Source organism: Leptopilina heterotoma, unplaced genomic scaffold (assembly GCF_015476425.1).
Source record: "Leptopilina heterotoma isolate Lh14 unplaced genomic scaffold, ASM1547642v1 Lhet_7, whole genome shotgun sequence".
In the NCBI taxonomy this organism is placed as follows: domain Eukaryota; kingdom Metazoa; phylum Arthropoda; class Insecta; order Hymenoptera; family Figitidae; genus Leptopilina; species Leptopilina heterotoma.
The window spans coordinates 205,450-217,717 of NW_025111161.1; the positions used below are offsets into that span (position 1 = coordinate 205,450).

General features: G+C 25.7%; 1 protein-coding gene across 3 annotated transcripts; it reads left to right on the forward strand.

Annotated features, from left to right (window-relative positions):
• Positions 1 to 1,331: 1,331 nt before the first annotated feature.
• Positions 1,332 to 11,342, forward strand: LOC122510511 (dynein axonemal intermediate chain 7-like). 3 transcript variants are annotated; one of them, XM_043625218.1, is made up of 16 exons: positions 1,332 to 1,386; positions 1,751 to 1,784; positions 2,051 to 2,166; positions 2,849 to 3,035; positions 3,141 to 3,281; positions 3,416 to 3,490; positions 3,735 to 3,934; positions 4,043 to 4,215; positions 4,315 to 4,590; positions 5,279 to 5,440; positions 8,496 to 8,649; positions 8,918 to 9,203; positions 9,418 to 9,513; positions 10,135 to 10,356; positions 10,975 to 11,082; positions 11,163 to 11,342. In XM_043625218.1, exons 3-16 carry the CDS (start codon positions 2,093 to 2,095, stop codon positions 11,301 to 11,303), a joined length of 2,295 nt encoding a protein of 764 aa, XP_043481153.1. In that variant the 5' UTR covers positions 1,332 to 1,386; positions 1,751 to 1,784; positions 2,051 to 2,092; the 3' UTR covers positions 11,304 to 11,342. The 3 variants fall into 3 exon arrangements, with proteins under 3 accessions (XP_043481153.1, XP_043481152.1, XP_043481151.1); XM_043625217.1 differs by lacking the exons at positions 1,332 to 1,386; positions 1,751 to 1,784 and having other exon boundaries at positions 2,019 to 2,166; XM_043625216.1 differs by lacking the exons at positions 1,332 to 1,386; positions 1,751 to 1,784; positions 2,051 to 2,166 and adding an exon at positions 2,518 to 2,657.
• Positions 11,343 to 12,268: the final 926 nt, after the last annotated feature.

Below are 12,268 nucleotides of genomic sequence, written 5' to 3' on the forward strand. Positions count from 1 at the left end.
AGAAGAATTTTACTATTTAGAAAGAAAATTAAAATTTTGACGAGAATTTTAAAAAAATTTTGAAAATGCTATTCTGAATTAATTGAATTCCTGTGGGAATTTATTGTTTATGAAAATAATTGAATTTTGCATGAATTTTATAAATTTTCTTTAAATAATTGAATTTTTTCGAAATTTTATGAAAATACTAAATGAATTTATGAGAATTATCAAATTCATTCGTTTAGAATTTAATTTTACAAAATTTCAATTATTCGGAAATTGTGCAATTAAATATATTATATAGAGAAATAAAAACTTCAAATATAATTTCAATGAAAATCGGATTAAACTTTAAAAAAGAATTCATTCTATAAAATTTGTTTTGTGAAAAATATAAAAAATTAAGAATTTGAATGATTTTATTAGTAAATTCTACGAGAATTCAATTATTTAAATACAAAAATAAATAATTTATGAATTTCATGTTTCTTGAAACTAAATTTTCATAAAAAATGTTATCAACAAATTTTTTAAATCATTCAATTCTTTGGGCGAATTTTAATAAAATTTTTAAGAATAATTACATTTTTCGATGAGTTTAATTAAAATTGCATTAAAAATAATTGAAATTCTGCAATGAGTTTTATTATTTATAAAAATAATTAATTAGTTGCTAATAAATTTATAAAAAAAATGTGTAAATAATTGAATTCTACTTGTAAAAATTGTTATTATTTATGAAAAGAATTGGAATGTTTGCGTAGAATTTTATTTAAATATTTTTTAATAATGGTTTACAAATCGTTGACTTTGGTGTTTTATTGAAAGTAAAATTTCATTCATAGTTAAAAATAACACCAAAATAGATTATTTTAATCCTTTCTGGTGTTAATTTAATCCTAGAGGGATTAAACTGTAGCAGATTATTTTAATCCATTCTGGTGTTATTTGAACACCTCACGTTTTACTGTGTATAAAGTTGACTAGTTTTAATCAAATAATTTCATTAATAATTAGATGGAGGTCAAACAGAATCTAGAGAAAGAAGAATCAAATTTAAATGTCCTTAGTGTCACTTCTGGAGAGATAGAAGATTCTCAATCTGATACTCTAGAAAGTTTAAAGCATCAGCCATCAAGAAATAAAATCCAAAAGTTGTTATTTATACATTTTTTTCATTTTTTTCCAAAGAGGAAATTTTTTTTTATTCACGTTTTTGAGAATTTTAGTTTCAGGGTGAAAAAAAATAAGAAAAAGAAGAAATACGTTACAGTAGGGAGTTTAAAAGATACGACGATTGAAGTAACTAAAGTAGAAGAAATTCTTTATGATGAATACGAGGATGATTCAGAGACTGAAAAATGGACCGACTTCATGAAAAATAGAAATCACATGGCAGAAATAGTGTAGCTTTAATTCTTTTCGTTTATATTTATGATTTCTGGTTCTAAATGACATAAAAATTACTCGAGCTATTACGATATCATCAGAACAGCAATTTTTAACTTCTTGGCTACATGCGGTACACAAAAGCAATTTCCGTGAATTTCTCCTTCATGCAAGGAGATCGATATAATCCTCGGAAATTGCTCGAGAGTGTTCCAAATATGAACTTTTTTTTGTGCCAATAAATGTGAGAAATTTTTTCCGAAAAAAAATTGTTTCTAAGAATTTAAAATTGATTTGTATGTTTGTAACTTATTTTACAAACATTTTTAACGAATTTTTAATTTATTACCCAATTTTAAAAACTACTTGTTTTTTCCAGTTGAAATTATGGAGAGAAATACAGGTAATAAAAGGTTAATAACTATTTTAGAAATTTTATTTTAATATAATTAACAGAAAATCAAAGAACTAAAATATTTACAAAACTTAAAGAATTTAATTTAATTAATTTAATTAATAAATGTAAGAATTTAATTAACAAATTTCACAATAATGTATTATTTATACTAAAGTAAAGCAGAAAGAAATTATCATCGGTGCTTTTCAATCTTAGGTACTGATTTTTCGCTTAGAGAATGAAAAAAAGATATACAAAGTTCTCTTTATTGCATCGATTTAGCCAGCGCTTAGAGCAGCGAAGAAAAAGAAAAAAAAGGCGAAAATGACAAAGAAAAAAAAGAAAGCAGCAGCAAAGGAAGAAGAGGGATCTCCTGCAGCCGAAGCGGAAAGACTCAAGTACTTAACCATTTTTTTAAAAAACACCAATTTTTACGTTGAAATTAATTTAGGTCGAAAATAACGTTCAAAAGTACCTTTAGATATAAGAAAACAAGTATTAAGGATCAAATTTTTTTTTTAAATTTATTTTCAAATTCTGAATATTTTTTAAATTTACAACAATTATCACAGGGGGGAACAATTAGTATTAAAGGATTCATGTTGATTTTCTTCGATTTCTGAAAAGTTTTATTTAACCTACGGTTCTCATCCCTATTTACCCTACTTTCTCCCCACTCACGAAGCTACTTACTACGTACCTTGGAGGTGTTAATTTCATGATCGGTTAGTTACAAGCCAGTTTCTATTCCCGAACGTTAAAGAACGTGAGAAAAAGTGTTAAATTTTTCCATTAAATCAATCATGAACGGATTTCCCTTAGAGGAAATAACTTTTTTTAAAAGTTATGCCGAAACTGATCGGGAAAAAATTAAACGCCAGGAGGAGCGGTTGGTTCACTTATTTTATTACCAAAAACTGAAAATTCGTTTCTTTACAAAAGTCATTCATTAACTACAAAAATTAATTCATTATAAATTACCCATAACTTATTTCTCTTTCATTTAAATATGTAAATTATTTTCAATTCGAATGATTTCCTAATTTTCGGAAGTATTTTAAGATAAATTTTTTTGATTAGGAATCAAATGATAAAGGATATGATCGAAGAAATTCGATTAGAAAAATTAAACAGTGAAAATCAAGTTGAATTAGAAGAAAAACAAAATACAATTAGAAGGATTCAATTGGAGGAAACTTTGCTTCTTATTGCTCAAAATAAAAAATCTTTCGACGATTATGTGTTGGAAGAAAAAGACATAGAAAACGTGAGTTTCAAAAAGAGAAAATATTTAAGATTATTAAATAGATATTTACAGTTTACGTTTGCTCCTGATAAATTAATTTTTTTAATATTTACAAAATAATTTAAGTGGCAGCAATATATGACATGTGATGGATTACCTGATCCGGGAATTTTGTCTGAATTAAACACATTTCTGTATTTATGGTCACTGGATGATGAGAATGCGAGTATGGAAACGATTTCCAAGCACTGTGAAATAATTATATATGTAAGTGCATTCGATTTTCAATCTTTTTATAAATCTTCTTTCTTTGAATAATTGCTCTGTTTAATTTACTTTTAATTATTTATCTGATTGTTTTGGAAATTGTTAAAAAAAAACATTTTCCTATTTTTTAACAGCTTCTGTCTAAACTAGAGGATAAAATAAAATTCTCAACAGAGAAACCTGAAATTTATGTAGCTGACTGTAAAACTGTAAGTTTTCTATATTTCATTATTAAAAAGTTTAAATAAATAATAATAGAAAATAAAATATTAAAAATGAATTAATAGTATAAATAATTAAAATAAAAACTTCCAATTTCAATAATTTTTGTTTTAATTGAATGTAAAAATGATTTTTAATCGAATTTAAAGTAACAAATAGCTTTTCCAAAAATATTGTAAATTTAGTTTTTCATAAATATGGTCATTTACAAAAGATAGTAAACGAATTTAGATTCGTCAAGAACTTCGAAATAAACTTCAATTTTGGATTGACGCAGCTACTTACAAACTTCTGCGACATATAGAGCAAGACATGTTGAGAGTAGACTTGCGAAATACTCGATTTATTCAGAAATCAATTCATCTTGTCTGCTGTATCTGGGCTCTAATTCGTTTGCCAATAAGCATTAAACAAATCGCTGAAAAGGACAGGTGACAATTTTTATTATTCACTGGAAATCGAAGTTTAATGTATTTAGTATTTAGTGTAAACAAATTTATTCCAGCTTATTTAATTTTTTATTTATTGCCCATGTATAGAAAATCAATAGAGGTAAATTTTGATGAAATCAACTTAACTGTAAAAATGCCGCCAGACATCGATTGCTATTCAATGGCTATTAGAGGACTTTGGTTAAATTATGATCATTATTCTGATTTGGGCATATCTTACACAATTCCCAATATTCCTGAAAAGTGTCAAATGAATATGGGTATTTTTTGCTTTTCTTGTTAATGTTTTAAATTTTTACATGACAATTTTTAGTTTCTTGTATTGGTAAAAATCATTAATAGAAAAATTGTCACACTAGATCTACTTGCCTACTGTGAATGTGAATTTAATACAAAGAATGAAATTCGAGAAGAGCAGAAAGATGGTAGACAGTTGAGATTAGAAGAGAAGAAACTGTTGCTTGAAAAACTAACTAATCCACCACCACCACCGCAAATAGTAAAATCGGAGAAAAAGAACAAAACTGGAAAGAAGACGGATTTTCAAAAATCTCACAAGAAACAAGAACCGGAACCTGATCCAGAACCTCTACCCTACTTACCAACTCCTGATGAAATTATAATTCAGTCTGAAGGTATTTTAATTAAATAATAATTTCTATATATTTACTTCATATGTCGTTGCCATTTAGGAGATTCTGATGGTTAGGATACAGTGTTTGATTGTATGCAATCCATTTATAATTATGTGTAATTTCTCTATTCAGACTTAGAGCATACTTTTCAAGAATTAAATCTAAAGATGTTTTGTGAATTTTATACTTTCGTAAAATATTATTTTATTTTGTTCTGAAATAATTTTTATTTTGAAAATGGGTAGTTGATAATTTTTACTTGAATAGTATTCAGGCGCTGAGATGAACAGTCCTCGGACCATGATGCTCCTTAAGCCTTATTAATTGCTTGTTGCACGTAAACTGTAATGGCATGTTGTTGCTTATCACCGGTACATATGTCACTGGCTCTTCCGATACCTGCTGTTGTTAAGCTCGTACTTTGTACACTAAAATAGATCCTTCCCCAAATTTATCTTGTCTCTCTTTATTGCTTCCATTGGATCAATTATAATCGTCCGTTTTACTATGTTAACTCCACTTTTCTTCATTTTATCTTTTTCGCGATTTCTCCTTATAGTGTAAAAGAAGATCGTCTGCATATTGTGACGTATGAATTTAATAATTGAATAAAATCCATAATTATTTTGCTTAATAAAATTTATTCTTCAAATTAAACAGTGTGCATTTTTCTATGTTTTGACAATAGTTGACAATAGGAAAGAATTGCGACAAGCTTTGTTTACCAGATGTGAGAAAACTCAGATAAATCTTCGAAAATACCTCATACTAGGCGGAATATACCATATTGATTTAATTTATCAACCACCACAACCAAAAGACATGAGACGGGATATGTTTCTTACAACTTGTAAGTTTAATTTATCACAGTTAATCGTGAGGTATTAAAAAGTGTTGCAGATTAAATTAACGCCAAAAAAGATTAAAATAATCAATTTTGGTATTATTTTTTACAATTAATGAAATTTTAGTTCATTAAATTTTTTTATAACTATAAAACATGAAGATATCGATAACTCCGAGTCTTCGACTAGAAGTCATCGATTTCTTTATATTTTATAATAATTAAAGATGACCAAGTAATAAAATCATTATTTAATATTATAAGAATATTATACTTCTTCAAAATTTCATTATTATTATTTTCATTATTTCAATTCAACTATTATTTTCAAAAATTTTTAACTACAATTTTCAATTTTACTTTATACCTATTATTTTTAATCATTTTCGAAAAAGTTCTTTGGCAATTTTCAAATCCATTTGTTTACAATATTCAATTTCACGAAATTTCAATTTTTCCTAAATTCTTTAATTAAATGCATATTAGAAAATAAAAACATCAAATAATATAAAAGAAAATTCAATTAAACTTTTACATAAAAATTAATTGCAAAATTCAATTATTTCTAAAAATTCACGCTATATTGCTTTTAATATTCAATTATAATCTAAAATTCTAACTGAAATTCATTTTTATGAAATAAAAATCAATTTTTATTAGAAAATTCTACAAGCATTTAATTAATTAAATGCAAAAGTAAATAATTTATTGAATAATTGAATGTTTCTCAAAATTCAATTCTCATAAAAAATTTTAGTAACAAGTTTTTAAATAATTGAATTTTTTTGACGAATTTTATTAAAACTTGCATGAACATAATTACTTTTTTCAAGGAATTGAATTATAATGTATGAAAAATAATTGAAACGCTGCGATGAGTTTTATGAGAATTTTCAAATTCATTTGTTTACAATTCAATTTTACAAAATTTCAATTATTCGGAAATTCTGCAATTAAATATATAAATGGAAAAAAAGTTGTAGTAATTTCAATAAAAATCCTATTAAACGTTAAAAAAAAAATTAATTCTACAGAATTTTTTGTCAAAAATATGAAAAATTAAGAATTTCAATGATTTTAGTTTGAAACTTTTTGAAAATTTAATTATTTCTAAAAATCCACGTTATAATGCTTTTAATATTTAATTATAATCTAAAATTTTAACTGTAATTCATTTTTCAAACCCATTTTTATTAGTAAATTCTACGAGAATTCAATTATTTAAATACAAAAATTAATAATTTATTAATTTTATGTTTCTTGAAATTAAATTCTCATAAAAAATGTTATCAACAAATTTTTTAAATCATTAAATTTTTTGGACGAATTTTAATAAAAATTTTAAGAATAATTACATATTTTTCGTGGAATTCGATTAAAATTGCATTAAAAATAATTGAATTATACATTATTTATATTGTAAAAAAAGTTTTAAAAAATTGACTTTTTTTCAAAATAATTCATGCAAATTCTATTTTTATTTTTTAATAATTAAATTCCTGTGGAATTTTCATTATTTTAGAAAATAATTGAATATTCGAATAGAATTTTGGCAAAATTGTTTTTAAATAATTGAATTGTTTTGGAAAATTTTGTAAAAATAATAGATATACCCACAAATTATTAAATTAAGAAAAATTTTGGAAAATAATTGAAATTTTGCTATGAATTTTATTAAAATTTTTGAAATAATTGAATTTTATTACGTTTGTGAAGATTTAAATTTTTGTGATGAACAATATTATTTATGAAAATAATTGAATTTTGCAATGAATTGTATTAAAATTCTTAAAAATAATTGAAATTTTGCTATGAATTTTATTTAATTTATAAAAAATTAAATTCTTGTGATGATTAATATTATTTATAAAAGTAATTGAATGTTGCAATGAATTTCATTAAAAGTCCTGAAAATAATTTAATTTTGTTATTCATTTTTAAAAATAATTGAAATATGTTGACCAAAATTTTTTTTCGATTTTTTTGAAAATAATTGAATTACTGCGAAAAATTTATTTAATGCCAAATTTTAAAACATTTGATTTTTTAGAAGAAAATTTTGCACATTATTTTTTAAATAATTGAATTTTTGTGAAATCTTCATTTTTTGGAAAATAATTTAATGTTTGTGTCGAATTTTATCAAAATTTTGAGGAATTGGATTAAAATTGAATTAAAAATAATTGAAATTCTGCAATGAGTTTTATTATTTATGAAAATAATTGAATTCCTAAAAGAATTTTATTATTTATAAAAATAATTGAATTATTGTAAAAATGTTATTATTTATGAAAATAATTGAATTATTGCGAAGAAATTTATAAAAAAATTTTTGTAAATAATTGAATTCCTGTAAAAAATTTTTATTATTTTTGAAAATAATTGAATACTATTGAAATAGTAGATATTGAAAATCATTGAATTCTAGAAAACTTTTGAGAATTGAAATTTTGACAAGAATTTTATTAAAATTTTGTAAAATAATTGAATATCAGAGAAGAATTTTATTATTTATAAAGAGAATTGAAATTTTGACGAGAATTTTTAAAAATTTTTGAACACAATTGAATTTAGTAACTATGTTACTAAGTTAGTTAGTAAGTTAGTAACTAACTTACTAACTTACTATTCTCCCTGGAGAAGCTAACTTCGTTGAATTTTTACAAATCGTTGACTTTGGTGTTTCATTTAAAGTAAAATTTCATTCATAGTTAAAAATATCACCAAAATAGATTATTTTAATCCTTTCTGGTGTTAATTTAATCCTAGAGGGACTAAACTGTTGCAGATTATTTTAATCCATTCTGGTGTTGTTTTAACACTTCACGTTTTACTGTGTATTTGATGAATAAAAGAAGAAATGTAAGATAAAATTATTTAATAATTTTATCCTTTATTTCATCATTTATCTTCATTATAACGTCTACAAATATCTTTATATGACATTTGCTAAACTAGAATTTTTATTTACACGTTAGAAAATAAGCATTTAATAAAATATTTATTTTATGAAAATTTATGGAATATGATTGAAATTAATTTTTTAATATTTCCTCTCCAGTGCAAATTCCCAAGAAATTAAGATTTGTGCCATTCTCAAAGCCTTATATAGCTCCTCCATCAGCTCCAGAATCGGAAAGAACTCCGGAAGTAATAGAAGCGGAAATGAAAGCTTTGGAAGCAGCGATGGAAGCTCTTGCACTAGTAACATTAAAGTACGTATACAACTTGGATTAACACACTTACGGATTTATTTACTTCAAATTTTTTTAATGTCAACTCATCCTTTTATTATATAAATAATACTATACTTGTTATTAATGTAACATTTTTGAAAGCAAAGGGACGAATTAAAGGGACGAATTTAATAATTAATTTAAAGGGAAGATGAATTTCTTTTACAAAAAGTTTGTTATAGTAATATACTTAAATGCCTAATTAATAATTATGAATACTTTGGAAATAATATGGTATATATTATAGACTGCCGGATTCAGTCCTTTGGTTCGAACCACCATTAGTTGCACATTGGATTCCGGAAAAAAGAATTTGGTCCACTAATGATGTTCACGATATAAAATATAATGAGGAGAAACAAATAATAACTTTTAGAAGTGGTAGACTTGGAATTCATGGACTGGCGGCTTTTCGATATGTTAATATACCATTTCAAAGTTGGGAGATGAAACCTGAATCTGGTAGAAGTACAGGGGGTGGTGTAATTTTAAGTATTACTGCAGCTATTATCCAAGCTGAGTTCATAGTAAGGGTTAGTGTTTCATGTTAATATTAACCCGGTAGGACTCGGGGAATAAAGAATAATTAATTTTTCAGAAAATTAGCTTCCAAACGACTGCATATTGATTTAATTTTTATGAATAGTCGAACATATCTTAATGTTTCATGTTTCTTTTGAAATCCTTTTAATTCTTTGCTTCATGCTAGGTATGATTTTGGTAAATCAATTATTGCACCTGTTTCAGGAAGACTTGGTTTGCTTACACTCTCTGGTCGGAGGAACAACTAATGCTTTACAAAATATTGTTAACCAGTACATGAAACTTCATTTGCTTATAAAAGTATGTTATTATTTATTAATTTTTGTACTTCATTTAATTTAAATTTAAGTACAAAATAATTTATTCAGTGCGCATAAAATTAACAATCCATAAGCTCGGTTACATGCCCTGATTGCAGTCGAGCCTCTGAACCACTTACTGCTACTTGAATGACATTAGCTTGTGATCGAGTCTATCTGTAGTCACTGCACGCAGTGCTTTAATTACGCACCTTAATATCATGTGACTGTTAGGTAAAATGGCTTGCCAAATCAATGCCATTTCTCTATGTGGTGTAGTATTTCTAGAAGGTAGATAATTTGCTTTTAACATCGGGAGTATAGTCCTTCATAAACCAGGGAATTTCTGTCGACCTAGTCGGCACAGTTTACAACTCTGTTTTTATTGTACTTTTTTAAAACTAAAAATCTCTTGGACACTAAAAATCCATTCACAATTAAATCCTTACTGTCCTGGATGTTTACATTTTTGAGAGATAAAGATCCCTTGAATTGAGAACAGCACAGAACAAAGCTCTGCTCTCGATTGATGCTCCAGTGTAGTTAGAAAAAGTGCGGTTTCTAATTTATATATGTAATTAAAATATTATAATTAATAAAGTAAAGAATCGTTCTATTCTAGAAAATGCGGGATGGAGGGTGTGACCTCTTTCCAGAAGATGACGCATATAGCTACGTCAAAGGACTGCCTATAAAACATCCAGTTACTGAAAAACATTTGCAAGCATGCATGGGTTTATTGTGTACCGCATATACATTCGCATGGTCTCGATGGAACGTAACTCGCGTCCCTCGCCAAATTGTCATTCAGATCAAGGAACTACATGGATGTATTGCTAAGCAGGTAACAAATCCATCAGTAGTCCTCTGCCTCCTCATGTGACCCTTATTGTCTAAAATCTTCTATTTGGATTATGAATAGATTTATGAAGATTATAAAAATTACATACATTTCCAATGTTTCACTTTTGGTTCCCTACCTTAAGGAACAGATCCTTTAAATCTTAGGTTGTCGTATTCTTAAATATTTTTGCATTTAGATGTTAATATTTTTTAATTAGCCATTTACGACTAGAATCTATAAAACGAGGACGTAAAGTAAATGCTTGTAAAAAAATCGATTTATTCGACAAAGAGATACCTATGTTAAAATTCAGTGATACATAATTCCTCAAGTACTCCCATTTTCATAGTTATACAAACATTTCCCGAGCATCGCATTAAAGTTTGCAGTGCAATGAGCTTACTTGGAATTTTTTAACATATTTAATTCGCGAATTGTCTTGTGGGTGTTTCAACTGAAAGCCACCAGACTTTAATTCCTCATAATCTTTATTTTTTATTTTTATGTGTAACAAAAGTCTTTAAGTGCTTAAGTCTGTACACTTGCCCCGAATGACTCTCGAGCATTTATAAGATTCATGACTACATTTGATATACATGCATATTATTTTTTTTTCAGCAAACAAATATGACCTTGTTAGTAACTCCAGTTCAAACAGTGGCAGTTGAATGTACGGAAGTCAGTCCAGAGTTCACTGATAAGCCAGTGGAAGGTGATGATGCAAAGGTTAACCATTTAAGCATCTAGTATTTCTGAAGATTATTCCACTGAACTCATTTCAATAATGCTCAATTATTTAATTTCAGTTCTACTCTGATCTTTATCATATGGCCTTACACAATGCTGGAATCAAAAGTCGCATTCTAATGAAGAATACATCTTTCATACTCGCTAGAACGGTCACTAAACTATTACAAAAGACTAATGTTATTAGTATGTCTTCTTGACACATGAAAATCGACTATTTATTTGAATCAAATAATAAATTACTTGTTTATTTATTAACTCTGAAATAGAAAATAAGAATTCAATATTTTTCTGAAACAATTTTAAAAAAATAAATTAATTCAAAAAACTAAATCCGTTTCGATTAAGTAACCTATGAAAAAAAATTCTGGTAAGGGTATATTTAACACGATATTTTAGTTAAAACAACCATGATTCAGGTTAAATTAACCAGAATTCTGGTTAACTTTACCGAAAAAATCTAGTAAGAGCATATTTAACACGAAATTCTAGTTGAAAACAGATTTTCTGGTAATTCCAACCAGAACTTTTTTGCAGTGTATGTAAAGCAAAAATTAATGATTAACATAAACAAGCTAACTTTATTTGATTCAAATCATTTTTTAGTGATGAAATTTTCTTATAACAAATATCAGAGTATGATTTCAGTTGTAGTATTATACCTACTTTGATTGAAAAAATTCGGTTTTACTAAGTTAACAAAACTATATTTCATTTAAATGTTGAAGTAAAAATTTCAAAGTTAAATTAGAAAAACCCTGCAATTAAATTAATTTTGATAAAACTTCTTAAAATAATTAGAATAATTTATTGAAGGTAATTACAATTTTTAAAATGTACATAATTCAAATTTTATAACAATTTAAAATTATAAAAACTAAAATTGAGGCATTCCTTATTTAGTGGGTTATCCCCTTTCTCCATTTCAAATTTGATCGTTGGAGGCCTTATAAAATTTTGAAAATGAGTTTTTTTTTGCATTTTCTTGATACACATTTCGTTTAAAGAAATTAATATTTTAAAAAAGCCCCATGGTATTAAAAAGTTTAAATTTTTGTCTTATAAAATGTTTTTAGATTTAAAAAATGAAGAAAAGGAGAGGCCCACTTGAGAAATAATGCTTCAATTATATAATTTTTTAAATAATAATAAATTTTCTCTCTCT

Coding starts and splice junctions, on each gene's coding strand:
- LOC122510511 (XM_043625216.1), top strand. CDS start 2,572: ATGAACGGATTTCCCTTAGAGGAAATAACTTTTTTTAAAAGTTATGCC. Junction 2,658..2,848: donor ATTAAACGCCAGGAGGAGCG/GTTGGTTCACTT, acceptor TTTTTTGATTAG/GAATCAAATGATAAAGGATA. Junction 3,036..3,140: donor AAGAAAAAGACATAGAAAAC/GTGAGTTTCAAA, acceptor AAATAATTTAAG/TGGCAGCAATATATGACATG.